At 38.3% G+C, this 17,911-nt stretch overlaps 2 protein-coding genes across 3 annotated transcripts in view; both read right to left on the bottom strand.

The window, feature by feature from the left end:
* ptpra (protein tyrosine phosphatase receptor type A) overlaps positions 1-8,672 on the bottom strand; it is a 33,042-nt gene extending 24,370 nt beyond the window's left edge. Inside the window, exon 1 of the mRNA XM_077572950.1 lies at positions 8,130-8,672. The gene's annotated coding sequence lies outside the window, so the exon portion shown is untranslated. The remainder of the gene's footprint in view (positions 1-8,129) is intronic.
* Positions 8,673-9,314: 642 nt separating this feature from the next.
* On the bottom strand, positions 9,315-16,381 carry idh3b (isocitrate dehydrogenase (NAD(+)) 3 non-catalytic subunit beta). Of its 2 annotated transcripts, none has more exons than XM_077572289.1 (11): positions 16,286-16,381; positions 15,454-15,627; positions 14,864-14,984; positions 14,713-14,773; positions 14,462-14,594; positions 13,946-14,079; positions 13,728-13,830; positions 12,766-12,912; positions 12,506-12,600; positions 12,052-12,112; positions 9,315-9,731 (listed from the first exon to the last, which is right to left on the bottom strand). In XM_077572289.1, exons 1-11 carry the CDS (start codon positions 16,361-16,363, stop codon positions 9,654-9,656), a joined length of 1,185 nt encoding a protein of 394 aa, XP_077428415.1. In that variant the 5' UTR covers positions 16,364-16,381; the 3' UTR covers positions 9,315-9,653. The 2 variants fall into 2 exon arrangements, with proteins under 2 accessions (XP_077428415.1, XP_077428413.1); XM_077572287.1 differs by lacking the exon at positions 9,315-9,731 and adding an exon at positions 10,539-11,116.
* Positions 16,382-17,911: the final 1,530 nt, after the last annotated feature.

The raw sequence follows: 17,911 nt of genomic DNA, 5'->3' as shown, positions 1-17,911 counted from the left end.
TCTGTTTGTCTTACGTCTTTGATAGTTGTTGGGGGCACATTTTTATTACTTTTTTTTGTGTGTGTATTGATCGCAATTCTACTCTGAAATTCTTGGGCACAACCAACAAAACCCGTTATACCTCAATTCTTTAAAAAATTACATCCTTCCTGCTTATAAACCTATTTCCATAATTCAGAAAAGGCCCTACAGGTAAATGTTTATACATGTCACAGCTGCATGAAAGGAAGAAAAAAATTATAATCAGGCGGTAAGCAAGACAGGTAGGTCCGAACAACAGTGGCAAAGCCATTTGATAATTTTTCCACTGTATTCATTATTGTCGTCCGGCAGTCGGGGTAGTGCCAAACGGCCAAAAATAAAAAATAACAAAGACAATCGCTTACCTCTTCGGGCCGGCAAGAGCAGGATTGTCATTGTACGAACATGCATGCATGGCCCCCAACAAAGTGTTTACTACATATGAAGGTGAAAGGCATACATTGCTAATAAGTTCCAAAAACGGCTCTCAATCGGCACCAACATATAAGTTGACATGTCTACTTACGTCCACTTCAACTAAACATCAAAGGATTACCCTGTCCATGTCTGACTTACAATTTTTTTTGGGGAAAAGAACAGCTTCCATCCATGCTGTTGCTTTCAGTGATAAATCCCCAAGCTATAAACACAACGAATGCGTTCTGAGACGCTTTTCTTAAGCTGAATTATTCACAGGTCATTATATTTAAATATCAAATTGTGCTATCTTGACTTACTTTTTCTCCCCTAGCCCATCTCCAGGGGGTAGACCTGCACCTGCCTGACCGGAGGCGAACAAATGGAGCCCCATGTCTGAACGGTAAGAAGCGGTTTTCATCCTGTAAACCTTGTCTGTTTAGCGCCCGAATATTACTTGCTGACTCAATAGCTGTGTGTTTATTTTTAGCCAGGGCAGCTAGCTGCCTGCCTGCAGGGAGTCTAACAAAACTTTAGCGTCGCTAAATGTCTAAAAACTGAGAATAATCGCCACCAAAATGTATACGCACATTCCTACTCTTGTCCACGCGCCAACCTGTAAAATAAAAAACAACAACAATAATCAGCACAATATTTTCGATTTTGTGGAGGAGAGTGTTTTTCTTCCTCATAGGAGCTCACATTATGTCATTAAAATCAAAATTAATGCGCCAATCGCTTTTATATTTCAGAGGTTGAGATGGAAAAGAGTAGGAATGTGCATATGATTATTTTGGTGATGTTTGGTCACTATTTTCAGACACTAGGTGACAATAGAACGTGACAAAACAAGCCAGGAAGCATTACGCTGACAGGGTGAGATGGAGGGCAAAGGCAGACCACGCCCAAAAAGTGGGCAGTACAAAATGTGAGAAATGTAGTCATATAAAACACATTACATCTCTACTGAGTTATCCCTAGGGGTGAATTTTAGTGTTGACATCATTTTTACACATAGACCTATCATATAAGTGCCAAAGTTCATCCAAATCAAGTGTATGGTACAAACACTCAAACCACGTTACGTAATACCAACATACGTCTGAATTCACCGTCCAGAATTTGTACACTGTTGAAAATAGTAGTTTTGGAGTCGTTGGCAGAAAAACTGGCTCTTACATGCGATGATTTGACTTTCAGAGTAAGTGAGCCCTACTGAAACTATCACTTCTCTTTTTCTTTTTATCTCAGTGGTTCCTCCAGCGTTTTATTAGCCTATCCTTTATTAACCTTTTCTTGAAGGAATTTTCAAGTAGCTCAAGTGAATAAACCTTATGGGAACTGTAGTGGGTTTGGTGCTGTAAAAATAAATAAGTAAGTGAATGGATGAATAAATTAATGAATAAATGAATGAATGAATGAATGAATGAATGAATAAATAAATAAAATCCAGGGGGGGAAAAACCCAAAACATTGTCTGTCTCTCTCTGTGCAACCTGATACCAAATGGTGCGCTGACTGGTACGGGGCTACGCACCGGTTGTTTTGGACCACTGCTATACGACATCTACAGGGATGAATTCAACGCTGTCAATATTGATGTAATACAATTAACAAACCTCATTTATAATTGCTAGAGGCTGTGACATAGCCAGCTGGAGACCAGATAGTTACAAAGGCTTGTGCTCAAGTGTACATTAGCCTCCACCTCCAAGCAGCAAAATCCTTTCCTCTAGCTTTTTGCAAGGCATTCTGCTCAACTAGTGGTTGGAGAATAAGAAAATGCTGGCCTGTCTCTGTCCATTCATTGCATATTAATACTACACTTTCTATGTCTTGAGAGAAGGGGGGGGGGTCTGGGCCAGCAGGAATAATGTGAATGCCTCTCTTCACAGGAGGCAGAAGTCAGCCTAACTCAGGGCCGCTCGGACTCTTTCTTTGAAACAGACCACAGATTATATGTCCCCGGTGCCACATACAACAGCCGCAATCCTCTGGACTTCCTTGGCTGAGGGATACAACTCCATGCTGGTGTGGTTTGTGTTCTTGCTGGCTTCATTCATCAGCTGGTGGCTTGCTTGGGAGGCAAGTATAAGCACAAGACTGTTATTTGGGCTAATTTCACCAACATGGGTGGCCTGTTTTGTCTGTTATGAAGCCTAAATTTATTATTCGCTTGAATCGGGCTCCAGGGGATCATAAAATTCACTCAAGTAAGTTAAAGTAATGAGTGAGTGAGTGGCTTTGCTCAATGTCTACTTCATGTGAGCATTTGAGGAGCAATATTACCACATACAACGTAGAAAGGATGTGGAGGTGCAAAGAAAAGCCTCCCCACAGAAGCCACGGCAATGCTTAAGCGTTGCGTGTGGCTAAATGACTATATGAATGCAGATGATAGGCCTAATTGGTTTGCATCACTTCAGTCTGAATTTTAACTAATACTGTTGAGTCCCAGGCCAAGGTTATTTTAGTTAACTAAAACTAACAAAAAAACAAAAACTAAAATTCAAAACACAACAAGACAATTTTGTTAACAAAGTTTAAAAAAACTAAAATGTTTTTTTTTTTTTTATGGAAACTAACTGAAACTACATTTTATGTTGACAAAACTAACTAAAACTAACTATAATTATAGCAAAAATGTCCTTTGTTTTAGTCTTTGGTAATAAATTTAGTGCATGCCTTTGGGGATGATTTTAAATGTGATTTTAAGTAGATTAATTTTTATATTAAACGGAAAAAGGACATTTGAAAGTGTGTCACACAAAAGTGACGTCATCTAGCAGTAGCCAATAGAAAAGCACCTTCAGATGACGTTGCTCCCATGGAGTTTTTTTTAAATATTGCGCACAAGTAAGACACTTTTTTTAAACTAAAACTAATACTGAAACTAACTAAAACTAAGCATTTATGAAATAATTAAAATTAATAAAAACTATCAGAACCACCTTAAAAACAAATTAAAACTAACTAAATTTCAAAACCAAAACTAAATAAAAACTAACTAAAATGAAAAATTCCAAAACTATAATAACCCTGGTCCCAGCATAATTTTGTCAATGTTTTTAATACTGACTACTCTTGATGAGCTGCTATTAACTATTTATGCTACTGATAAAAAAGAGAAGCGGGACAGCAATAAGCAGAAAAACTGATTTGAGTAGCTTCATTTTAAATTAAAGTTAAGATGATCGAATTTAAATGAATTTGCTCCTAGTGTGATTTTACTGTAAAATGAACATGTCCACAAGATGAGTGGGCCATACGATCTTAAATTGCATGCTGGTTGATTATTTGTGATCGGAAATTGGAACAGATCACGTAGAAGTGGGCATACTAATACCGTTTTACTGACAAAATCCAGGTACCCATTTTTCTGCAAATACAATCAATGTAAAGGCCAAAATGTCGTGCCTACTATCTCAAAATAGTGATATCTAAATGCAATGTATTTAATTTATCAAGCACAGTGAAATCACTCAAGCAAGTAATATAATAATATATATTGTTTATATTTTTTAGTTATTTTAAAAAGAAAACTGCTACATAACAGGTTTCTGTTAAAGGTGATAGATAGTTGAGGACTTTCAGGAATTTGGGGTGGCCCCAGCCCTGCATCCCACTAGACTAGATCCACCCCTGCAGTTCAGAACCACAGCAAGAGCAAACTGTAGTTGTTTTTTTTTTTTAAACAGTTACTTGAAGGTTCATAAATCGGACCTTGACACAGCGATAGAAACTATTTTAGAATTATCTTTATTCACCAATGTGTATTTTAGATTGAAATAGATTACTTGTATATTTCAATACTAGAAAAGCTCTACTGCATATGAACAAATGTATTAGTAGTACAGTAGTGTCGACACCACTACTCCAGTCTATTTACTGGTACAACAAAAATAATGAGGGAATATGCGTTATCACCACATATTGCATCATGTCATCCTATTCCAGCTGGCTGTAACAACCCTAAATGTATTCAGCTCTTTCAAGTTTATCATAAGCACAATATTCATTTCAGACCACAAAACACTCACATTAAAGCGATGAATACCATTTGCGAAGGTGTTAAAAGCACAATTCTATTTGTGCTTCCTATTATAAAATAAAAAGTACAAAAATAATTCAAGCTGTGTTCATTGGAGCTCTTTAACAATGGGAACCAAACTGCAAATGCGCATATCAGACGACCCCACCACACTTGTCTCCTCCTTTTCCTCTCAAAAGATAAGAGGCCTGTGCAAGATGAACAGGCATCTTAGACATGACAACATGGCAGTATGATGACAGTATATTACCCAAATCCACTTATGGTAATGCTCTCATTTTTTGGCTGGTACACAGAAAGCCTCTTCACTGACAGGCGCTTCAGATTCATTTTACTTCAAACTGTTTTAAATATAACCACAGTTTGTTCTCTATTGTGAAATCCCCAAATGTGATTTGACAACTCAAAAGGGGAACTATTTTAGTTCACATATGACAAAGAGAGGCATTTACATACTGTCATCATATTGTTAGGTATTCTGCAGAAATAACCGAGTTCTATATAGTTGTACTAGAAATCCCTTAATTGCCACTTCTGCCACACCCCACCCACATTGGTACATAGCTTCAGAAAGCACGGTCATTAGGGACCAACCCTAATTTAAAACCATTTGTTTTAACTGTGATTTGATTCCTATTTGTGTTTGACAATAAATTCAAGGATGACATTAGCTCATTTAGAATGACTGGCTTGAAATCTGAAATTTGTGGCTTGAAATCGATTCAGTAACTTTTAGCCAAAAATTCAACCAGTGTGACATAAATACTTGGATACAGGACAATACAGGTGAAGGTTGCTTGATTTCTGTTGTTTCTTGTAAGGGAATCAGGTTTGGAAAAAGAAATTGTGGATAGAATTAACTTGTGCAAGTGCAACCAACACTTCGGATTGAATTAGGTTGGCCTTTTCTGTTCTAATTTTCAATATTAAAAATAAATAAATAAAATAATATAAATAAAGTGTAACCAACATTACATTTTAGCAGTAGGCTTACCTGCTACTTCTGCTACTGTTTTTAAGCATAAAAAAAGTTAAACCAACATTTCTTCTCGTTGAATATACAATTGGTTTGCTTACTATTTCTACTGTTGTTTTTCCAACAAATAAAATATGAATTTAAAACAATAAAGTGCAACCAACATCTCTTCAGGTTAAATGTATATATTAATGACTTTTACACAATAAAATAACTTGTGTTCCTCTTAGTCTTAGCTTTCAACAATGGTATTAAATAAGGTAAAACAACATCCACTAAGTATTTAATTACATTGTACACTGAAATCTACCTAATTTACAATTTAATAACAAATTTAGCCATATGACTGTACTATACTTATGCATGGATTGTGCTGACAAGCAAGGGCATTATTTTAATTTCCTGCTGAAGCACAGTGCCCCTCCATGGAAAAATCTGTACGCTTACAGGTGGAAACAAAAATACAGTTCTTGTCCCACCCAAAAAGTAAATTCCTGACGCCGTGCCAATATATACTTTAAGTGTCCATTCAATACTGTAGTGTATCCACAAACTAGGCCAACAGTAAAAAGTATGGTGTGAGGGTCACTGGATATGCACAAGACAGAAATAACACACATTTTCTATAAATAGCTTGAAAACAGTAAGGACAGCAGAAGGGAGATGATGCTGGCACACATCCGATAACACAATGAAGCACCATAACATGCACACAGATGGTTCCGCATACGGAATTGTGATGCAGGTGAACATGCTCGAGCCTAACAAATGAGATGGGGGGTGTCATTATAGGCCGTTTAGGGAAGAATAACAGCTTGGGTTTTGCATTTCACAGACGTTTACAAATTATCATGTAGTAGCGCAGGGGTGACAAACGTGGTGCCCACGGGCCAAGGATCAAATGAGTAGCCTGCGGGCCTGTTCGGAAAAGAGCTCACCAATGATAGGACAATTGTGATTTCCGAGGAATGTTGTTTTAGTGATGTGAATACTGGCAGATAACTATAGAAATAAAATGTTATACATTGATACGATAGTTTCCACTTATTATGAGAAATCATTTACATGGTCACAGTTGAATATCATTAATTTCCAATAATAACATAACTAGGGCTCACCTGGTTGGATTATTATTATTTTTTTGCCTGTGCTGATTCCAATATTTGGCAGAATAAAATTCAGATACCCAATTTATCTGATGTTTAATTAAGAAAATATATAATGAATAAAATAACTTATATTTTTGCTCCCTTAAAGCTTACAACAATAAAGATGTGAATAACAGCCAGACTATTCGACTATTTTACAATACTTTGTACTTTTGTATTTGTTTAATTTTACAATAGAGCATAGGGATGTTTGAACATTGTTTGCTTTGTCTTATGCTGTAATATGTTAATGTGTGTGTGTGTGTGTTTAATGGCTGATTTCTTTGGGCCAATTTTAGACCACTTTAAAATAGCTAATATTGGCCAATAAAATCATTCAGGCCCTAATCGTTAAAAGTAATTTGAGCAAATTTATTATTTCATAAGTGCGTATCAAACTGGTAGGCCTTCACATTACTAAGTACCCAAGAAGTACCTCTCAGCTTCAAAAAGGTTGGTGACAGCTGATGTAGCGTAGTGGTATGTAAACGTGTTATTCCAAATCTTTCAGAAACCAAAATTTTGACCTTAACCTTAATATTGATGGCATGTCACAGACACAAAAATTGTTCAGTAAAAGTACATACTCTGAAAAAGCTTCTCTAGTTCACATCTCTAGTGAAGAGAGTTGTTCAGAGTTGGTCGAAATGATGGGATTTAGCATAAAACACAGTGAAGTATGGAGGATATGAGCTGCTTCTCGGAGAATTTATCCAGATGTGATGAGTCAAGTTCAGTAGACATAAGCAAAGGGCGTTTGTCAGTTGTTACAGTCCAGGCTTTTTCATGTATCCTCAATCCTGCCTCACTTTTGACAAGACTTGACAGCACTCAAAAGATGGTCTTATAGCTTACATTTGCTCTAGTAAGTTTGAAGAACACTTACGAGCAAGTAGAATCCTAGTGGCATAAACTTTTAAATAGTGAGCACTGTACACTGTTGGGATAAAAGTCATCCTGAAAAGACGGAGGGAAGGGGAAGACTTCGTAAGAGGTCCTGAAGGGGAATTCTGGTCCGCTGTGAGTTGACAGAGCTAATACGCTAATGTTGGGGTGACCTTATTCCTGTTGTGGCTCGTGGGCGATGCTTCCACTCAACTATCGTCATTCGCACCCTCTCCAAACATGCAAATAAACATAGTGGTGATCAATAAAGTGGCGTTCCCAGCCAGAACTCGCCGCTGTGATTGTTTCGGCACGACAAATCACTTCTGGTTCTAAAATCATCTGTGGATCTCCCCCCCCCCCACCCTTCACTCATAATGTTTCCCTCCCTGCCTCCGAGCTACTCGTCGAGTAGTAACAAAGAGGTTGTACAGCTGAAGGGCTCTGGATTTTTCCAAACATAAACATGGGAAGTCTCCCCTGTGTTAAAGTTAGAAAGTAGGGTGCGACAGCAAAAAGCGGAGGTAAAAGCAAACGCTAAAAGGGTGACAAAAAGCAAGAGAAAACATGATGGTACCGCCATTGGAACATGTGTGATTCTGTCTTGAACAACCCAAACAACAAAACTCACCAAGACTCCAGTAACGCCCAGAGGAAGCTCTGAAGGGGAAAAGGCCAAGGAAAGTAGGAATGTGGGCCTGCTTGCTTGTCCACGCTGTCGGCCCCGGCCCCTGTCTCCACACCCCTGGAGCCGAGAGTGAGAGCGGGGTGGGGGACCTGGTGATATCAAAGGAGGGAGGCGAGATTTGGGACACGCCGCCAACACTTCGCTGTCAGTTTACGTGCTAAATCCAAGAAAACGCGTCGCACCCCGGATAAAAATCCTCAATCCGCTCTCACTTAGCGCCGCTTCAAATCGTATTTTGCGGTCATATTTGGGGGGTTTAATCCCACTGTTAGTCCGCTCGGGTGTTTCAGCCGACCATTCTAGACCGCCATGTTGTGTGTCTGTGTATAAGGAAGAATGGGAAACCAGCGGCGTTCTCCCAAACCAGGCCCTCCTGTCTCCTCTCCGTCTGCTGGGCTGTAGTCAACAGTGACACTCGCTGGCCCGTGGAGGTATTGTAGCACATATGGCGCCCTGAGGAGCGGGGACCTTGCTACGAGGTCATCTGCGTCCACGAAGCCAGTCAAGACAGCAAAGCAACAAAGTGAACCCCCTGAGCTCAGTGCTGACCATGCTCGCAGTGGTGGTACTTTACTTGAGTAGGCCCATTTGTTTTATTTTCTTGCAGTTTTTTTATTTTTTACTTTATTTTATTACTCCATTTGAAAACAGCTTCTGCTCTAGGTTCATTTTTTCCAACTTCCGCGGGTGACATGACGTAAGAAATTACGTAAAAGGGAACCTGCACGCCACATAATTTTGTGACCCGCAAAAGCAAATTATGTGCATCGACTTCATGTTTCTTTGTTTACAATAATTCATTTTAAAATAAATTAATATTTGAACAGTCTGATTTCAAAATTTGTTATTCATCAATATTGTAAATGAGGCGATCATACATTTATTTGGGTTCAGTTATAGTAGAAGAAACCTTAACGAGCGCGTGGCCCATTACAAAAAACAAGTTTATAACTCCTGCCTCCTGATCCAGTTTATTCTTTGTCGATCATTTTCAATCTCTCATATTCTGATTTCCATTTCATTTGATGTACACGACGTGCACTTAGGCAAGCATTGAGGTCCTCGAATTCCTCATGCTGTAAACGGGTGTGTGCTTCTAACAGTAAATACAAAAGGATTCTGACACAGTTTGTCATATGTCACCTATTTTATTCTTCATATCTCACCATGAATAAAGAGGCACTATAACTTAATAGTTGAGGTAATAAATAATCTGAAATGTTTAAGGACATTTACTACTGCTGTCCACAACTGGGACATTCAATTAGGAATGACTGCAAGAAAAGTCTAAAATACTTCATTCTCAAAATAAAACCTTTTTAGATATTTCAGTAGTGCGTTTCAATGTCTTGTCAGTGATAATGGTGTTAACTGTGAGCAGCTCCGGTGGAGAGATGAGGTCCACAGAAAGCAAATGAATAAGCCTGTGTCAGTCTTTCCAGCTGACAGTCGCAAATGATTGAATGATTAGGCAGACAGGTTAGCGATGACAGCTCGGGTGAACTCGTCGCTCGTGGCATAACCCCCCAGGTCTCCAGTGCGCACCTGTCGCAAACATAAGGACAGTGTGTTACTGTTACTGTATGTATGCACAGCTGCAGCAGCACATGTCTACACGCGGTATGAAGACCAGCATGCTAGAGAGCATTTAAAAACACTACAGAACACAGTTCAAGTTGTGAAATGCTTTTCAGTTTAGTATGTTCCATTGTAATCATGTACAAGATTATAAAATATATTTATGGTAGTGCTGATACATTCAGCATTTTTGTACTGTTTAGCAATACAATTAATTGCCTGTATTAAAAATCTACCACAATCAGGATCCAACAAAATATATGAGAACCCATTTGTCTGAATTTGATGTACAATTATTAACTAAATTATGTTTGCATATAAATAAAAAAAATGGCCCTAACAACCTTTCTTGTAAAATAAAATTGGTTCCATTGATGTAGATGTTACTCATGCAGTTTTCAGCAGGCTCGAAACAATACAGCTGATAAACGAGTATATTTACTAAAGTGGAGATTGTCTGCTCCACTCTTAATTGACGTATCTGGACATACAATCAGATGATTAATTAATGCTTTACATTACAAGTGTCTAACTCCGGGCGTTGACGGCAGAAGCCCTGCAAATTTTAGATGTCTCCCTCCTTTAACACACCTGATTGAAATGATCAGCAAGCTCTGCAGGAGCCCAATAAAAATATTGATCATTTGAATCGGGTGTGTTGAAAAAGAGAAACATCTGAAACGTGCAGGAATTGGGTACTCGGGGACCAGACTTTGACACCTGTGCTTTACATGTTTATATGAAACAGGAAGAGCTGACTAACCCAAAAGGATGTGTGTCTTTAATTGTCTTTATTTGCTTTACCAAATTGTACAGGTTAGACTTTTTAATAAATTACAGAAATAACCATTAAGATTCTCAGACAGTAATTTATAGCAAAAATAAAAATGATAGAAACATCTCACACTGAATGGGTGGACTGCTTGCTGTGAACTTGAGAAACCGTGCAAAAATGAATTTCAGCAATGTGAAAATTCAAAGAACATTCAGAGTTCGGGCCAAAGTGATGAACAGTGTTTGTGGAGAATAGCAGTCCAACTATTAATTTGTTAAATGACAATTCCATGAGCGTATACATGGTTAAGCAGCAACCCCATGACCATTGCATTCTAGTAACACATTTGTAGGATTAGTAAACCGAGTAGTATAAAATCTTTCTAACTGTCATGTCAGGGACACAAACACCAAATAACCATTTCATGACATATCAAAGTCCATATTAAAAGAAACATCACGGAGAAGTGAACGTATATGGGAGAACATATCTAAATAGGTCGGTATCGCAGGTTATCCAAAACGGCACGCACAAAGTCTCCTGTGGTACAGTAACCGCCAAGGTCTCGTGTCCGTACCTGGGACATGCAGACACACACATACACATAGGGAAACAGGATTAAGGAGGGGGTGGGTGTAAAACAGAAGGGGAATGGCATGTTATGGTGGGTTCCTGCAGTTGCCAGCTTTGATTATAGCTTTGTGAAGCTCAACTCGGAGCAACTGCTTTTCCATTTTAACATAGTACTGCAGGAAACTATGAAAACCAGGTTGCATTGAACATATCAGACGCTAACAAGCCTGATTCCCCTTTCCAGTCAGAGTCAGCAAAAGGCCTGAGCCATGGACTGATTGTCACATTGAACTGAGCAAAGTACAGGAAATAGTACCTGGTACTTCCTACTTAAGCCAACAGAAAAGTGTCATTAGCAAGCATAGCCAAGTTGGTTCCATGCAGTTATCAAGGAGCATTGGACAAACATCACTAGCAGTTGAGGATTACACTGAAAGTGTTGTCATTCCATGTCTGAGATAAGCAAGACTGTCAAATGCCTTTGTGCCAACTCCTTAAGAAAACCCGAACATTTCAAAGATGCCATCAGGTGAGCAAAAGTTGAGCCATTCATGAATGTTAGAAATGTTGTGGCACAGGCCAGTCTGAGCCACTCCAAGAAGAGAATGACCGAAGTAGAAACAGTGAATCCAAGATCCCCCAATATTTGAAGAAAGTTTTGTGGGTCAGTAAGTTCCAACGGAGACAGCAAGAATGTTGAACACAAGTTCAGTTGTTAAGCCACATACTGTAACCAATGACCAGGGGTGTCAGCTTGTTAGGCAGGATTTAAATTTTCACACACAGTGTATTATTTTATTTTTAATTTTTTTAGTGTGAAGCACGTTAGTGGTATCAGTTGTGTCAATGCATTGCACACACAGTTTGTGTTGCCACACTGATGTTGCACGGAGCAGTGGGCATGCAAGAGGTAGAAAGAAGCTTGTGCACAGTACTCACCTTCCCCTGTTTGATGACCCTTTTGACAGCATCTGACACCATTTGTGAGTGGTATTCCAGACTGCAACAGAAAGGTAACGATAACAGGATGACGATACATGTACAGGTGCACAGGATGGACACAGACTTGAGGCAGCATTGGGTCCATTTGGTGGCACATCGGACCCAGACCATCAAGCAAATTTGACTATTTCACAAAAACAACCCAAGTAAATTCAAAATGCAGTTCATAAATGACAGTTTAAAAACAAAACAACTAAGTTGAATTCCACTTGTCACAGTACACCTAGTCTTGATTACAGCCAGAATGGTATAATGAAGAACTCAGTGAAGAGTGCAAATACTTTTCAAATCAATGAATATTTTCACCCAACAATCACAAATCTTATTGGGATATGCTGCCATAAGGTGAACTCTGATGGGGAGCAAACTTATTCCTACTAAGTTGGCTTACTTGAGGTGCCGCAGCATGTTAGCAGAACTCAGCAGCATGGCTGTGGGGTTGGCAATGTTCCTGCCTACTGCTTGAGCAAAGGGATGGCGCGCCCCCTACAAGAGAACACAAGAGATAAGAAAATTATTCAGGGTGCCTTTCATAAAAAGTGTCAGACAGGAATAACTGGTCAACACATACAACAAAGGACCAGTGTGTGATTGATTAAAATCGGCAACAACATTTGAAGCTAACAGCAGAAATGGAGAATAGAAAGATACCGTCTCAAATACTGCATATTCTGCACTGTAGCTTTCGCCGGGAACAACGCCGGCGCCGCCTACCAGTCCTGCTGCCAGGTTATCAATAATGTTTCCATATAAGTTAGGCATTACCAGCACATCAAACTGGTATGGGTTCTGCACCAACTGCAGTAGGGGAAGCAATGCAACAACAAAGAAAAAGAAGAATCAACAAAGAATAATTAATGTGAATGAACAAAAACAAGACTAGTTGGTGTCATTTATTTTGTGTTGATCAGGGGCAGTTATAAGTTTTATTTCTGTCCCCTTTCGTTTCATTTTTTTAGAATGAAATAAAAAAATTTAATTGAAATATTTAACAGATCAGAATATTTAGTTGATAAACCTAAACTAAGAAACATAATGTAATCCATACATCTTTTTGTACTACATAATGGGTTAATAAGGTTAAATTAAATACTTTTTTTTTGCAAGAGATTTGAAGAACATACCAGAAGTACCAGTATTTATAGCACCATAGGGTTTTGATACTTCAGCGAAAGGTGCAAGGGATATTAAAACAATCATCTAACTTTGTCACATTAAAATCAACTCTAATGTACTAATAACAGACAAGATAAATGTTAATGCAGTTTCATTCACATAGTGCCCAACATAAATTTGTTTTTTAAACCCCAAGAGATGTGTGCATGCAATAAAAAATAAAAAAATAAAAAAATTCTAACAAGCATATTAATGTCCCAAAAAAATTCTTATACAAAGTCGAGGAAAACTAAATTCTAATAGAAAAATACAGAAATCTAGGAAGTCAAGTTTCATCTAACAAGTAATCTGTCAAATGCTAAACTGTTATACAGTTTGCTTGGTATATATGTTACAAATATCTATCTAGCATTCAGGAATTTAAACCACTAACGGGACACCAGTGTAAGCACATTCAAACCATTAATACATTTTTGGGGAAGAAAATTTATATTTACCTGCATGCAACAGTTATCGATGATTATATTGTCATATTTGATTTTTGGATACAGCTGCGCCACTTCCGCACAGCTCTGCAGAAAAAGGCCATCACCTAATTTCCTTTAATAGGACACAGAGATTGGGCAAGGGTTCTTATGACACAAATTAGATCATTTGAATTATGAGTAGAAAGATATGGTTAACTTTCAAATATGTACAACAGAAGCTTTCTCACATGATGTTGGCCTTGTGAACAGCCGTGACCTTGCTTCGCCCCTTCTTGGTGGCATAATCAAAGGCAAACTTGGCGATGCGCCTTGATTTCACTCTGGTGATGATTTTCAGACATTCAATCACACCTGTCACACTCTGCAAGGCAAGAAAATTACTTGTATAAAACTACCTAGTCATACTAATGTGCAAATGTGACCTAAAAATAAAAAAAAAATCTAACCAATAAGTGGCACTACATATTTTTTTAGGTTCGCAACACACACACAAAAAGTGACCATCTCATCACTAGGTAAGACACTTTTACAACAGTCTCACAGTCTACTCATGTGATGAGCTTACCTGGTGACCACAGGCACCATGCTGGTGCCCCTTGACTTCATTTTTTTTATAGAAGGTGCACGGAAGAAATTGTAGCTTCCTAGTGCGAACTCACATGATGTGATTTTTCAACTGTAGCAGGTATTTCCTGTCAGCTGTCATAGTGCCTCCATTCAGCCTAAGGAGCCGTCATGTTTACCTCATGCTCCAAGGAGCTGTACTCCCCCTCTGTCTGTTCTCGGATGATCACCAGGTCCAGATTGTTGTGGCGCGTGGTGTAGCCCGGCAAGCTATTTACATGAACTACATTGGCAAACAGGTCCAGTTTCCGTCTGATGAAAAAACACAAATTGTATTTTTGAATGGAGACACAATTGAATTAAAACATGTAAAGGCCCATCGGTGGCACATCGGACCCAGACCATCAAGCAAATATTATCTAACTTGTACCTCAGTTTCATCTCATATGAAGCCAACTCCCCTTTGAACTCCATGGGTGTGTGGATCTTTCCTGAATGATCAAAAACATGCAAGATCTTTTTCATCCTTCATAACCTAATTTCACTCTAGTCTAGACTAATCAATGGGTAAGGTGAAATACCTTTAATTGCTACTCTGTTGCTCTTCATAGAGGTCAACACTTGCTCCAGCTTCTCCTCGCTGGCCATGTTCTGTACTTCACTCAAATGAAACTCCTCAAATTCCACAGGGACGTCTCCTGCCTGTGGTGGGACAAATAGGAGAAAAGTGTTAGCACAGCGGGCAGTAGAGGAACAATTTACAATTGGTTTTACTTTCAAGGATTAAGTAAAACAAAATGTAGCAATAAAATTTATTATTTTAATCACAAAATAGGATAAAAAGACAACTTTAAAGAAGTCCAACATATGAATTTAAAGGCCTGAAAGCAAGCAGAAAAGATTAGAAATAACTTTTTTACAAAGCTTTTTTAACAACTACATTTTGGTAGATTTAACTAATTAGACTGGATAATGCTAATTAGACAATTTCTTTACCATACATGCATTTTTACATGCATTACATAAAACATGACCTGAAAACAACCAAGCACAGTGAACAATGGAATAAATTGTGAGTAGGTGGGATGTATAGAGGATCCTGTATATCATATATCAAAAGTTCACTGCCTATCTACCGATTCTGATACATTTGTGTCAATAGGGAAAGAACCTTGAACACATCCTTGACAGCAGACATCAGCTCAGGTCCAACACCATCTCCTGGAACCATCGTGACCTTAAAGGTTGCATCGGCACGAGCAGGTGGCGCTTCGGTACCAAAGCGACCAGCAGATATGCTCAAGGGTCGACAGACAAGCTGCTGCCACTGAGGGCCACTCAGACCCTGAAGACAGAAAAAAAGAACACAGTGAGGAGTCAGGACGGGATGATATCAAGCTTTTGTTTGATTTGTTGCTGTTTTAATCGAGCAACTTAGTGTGACAGGCAGAACAATGAAATGCTCTTCCACTACAGTTTCAGTAAAAGTGTGATGTGATGTTAAGGTTGGTGTTCTGAGTCCGGTACATCTCCATTGCATGCTCTGGTACCAAATGCAAATAGGAATCAGCCAGTGGACAACCATCCACAACCAATCTGAAGGCTGACGCCTACTCTAGTTCACGTTCATACTTTTGAGGAACCTCTAGTCGATAAGAGTCGTAAAGGTCAATGAAGTTAGCGTAGGTTAACTGGATGATTAAACTCGTACCTAATCTTTCAACTACACTTCCCGTTACAAGTATTTACCAACAACTAATGATGAAAGTCCTTATTTGTTTCTTTAGAAAAACTCGTTAAATCAGTAAGGAGTTAGAAAGCCACTACGAGATAGTGGAGGTTTGTAGCTAACAGGAAAGTGTTAGCACGAATCTGTATTGTACAATTGCAATAAACTATATTGATATTAATGATCGCAAACACACTTTGAGTAGCATGTTTCAAAATTCGGGTTTACTGTTGTGCAAAAAAAAAAAAAAAGCTTTAAACATCTATGCACTCACCTTGATCAATGTTACCAATCCGCTTCTCATGACAGCCGCCATGGTCACAGAAGGAAAGCCAGTTTCTTCTTTGGTCATGGAATAGCAAGAATTATATTCTGGTAGCGCCACCAAGTGGAAAATGTGAGTAGCGAGACGACAAGCAACCCAGCCACTGGGACGATGTACTGTACTGTGCATTACTGTTTTGTTTTGTTTGTTTGTAACACTAATCAAATAGCAACGTCAGTTTAAAGATACTTGGAGGTTGCAAGATACTTTTAAAGAAGATACTTTTAAAGAACCATGTGAAACCTGATAGACATCCGCTGTTCGGAGTTGGCTGTACCACCGCCTGTACATCCCTATTCAATAATGTCTGAATGTCTTTTTTTGTGTTAAATATAAATTATTATTTTTACTGTATCTTTGTAACATGATATTATGGAAGCGTAGTGTGTCATCAGTTGACATGGGCCCTGTCCTAAATAGATCAGGGGATTCCCAGTACTATTTCAGTCCAGTGACAGTGACTGTTGGAACACAGGATGATTTCACTGTCACTCTGTGGAAGAGCAGAAGTCAAATAAGGCTTTTAGGGTACTTTATTTGGCTATCCAAGCCAAGTCGAGTACAATATTGGCCACGTAGCCAAGTTTATTTTGCATATTTTTTAGAGTGAAGAATTCAGTAAATGACTTGATCCTGGGATTTGGTCAGAGGTGCAGAAGTCAAGACAGGGAAAAAAACAAGACAGCAGAGGCTTTTTTTTCTCCTATGGGCAAAGTAGAAGTACTTGTATACTGATACAGTTATTTATAAATCGCACAAAAAAATAAAAATAATAATACATACAGAATGAGAATTGCATTTATGGCAAAAATAAAAACAACACAAAGCATAAATATCTATCTATCTATCTATCTATCTATCTATCTATCTATCTATCTATCTATCTATCTATCTATCTATCTATCTATCTATCTATATATATATATATATATATATATATATATATTTACCCTCATTTATTAGAATAGCCGAGTAAGCCAATCAATTTTGATAACTTGGCATAGCAGGGGAATGGGGGACTTTCAGTGCACACAGAACAGTTTCCTTCTTAGAACATAGTGCTCAGACTGAGAGAAAAAAAGCACACTACCAAAGAGTTTCCGTAACTTTGCTAATCTTGTAAATTAATTAACAATACAAATGTTAAATTAGTTAATGCACCCTTAGGGGGGGGGGGGGGCACCTTAAATGTACAGTATACAGTTGCTCCTGATGCTGTGTCACAGAGTACAAGTTATTGGGGGGATTTTTTTTATTATTATATTGTAGCCTATTTACCAACATTTTGTACTGTAACCACTTATTACTACAAAAACATATCTTTGTGTTACATTTTTTTTAATGAGGTACAATATTCGAACTGTTTTCATGTTGAAGTTATGTTTATTTATTTATTTACTTTTACTAAGAAGTAGCCTACTGTGCAGTTTACAGTGCGACTTGGTGCAATCCCTGAGGCAGTCCCCAAATCTTTTTTGTACTATGGACTGGTTTCACATTAATGACATATTTTGACAAAACTTGATGCCCACAAAGTTCGCCATGACCCTTGTTAGATTACCTGTTTTTGTAATC

This window comes from Vanacampus margaritifer, chromosome 8 (assembly GCF_051991255.1).
Source record: "Vanacampus margaritifer isolate UIUO_Vmar chromosome 8, RoL_Vmar_1.0, whole genome shotgun sequence".
Lineage (NCBI taxonomy): Eukaryota > Metazoa > Chordata > Actinopteri > Syngnathiformes > Syngnathidae > Vanacampus > Vanacampus margaritifer.
This window is presented reverse-complemented; position numbering and strand designations above follow the sequence as displayed.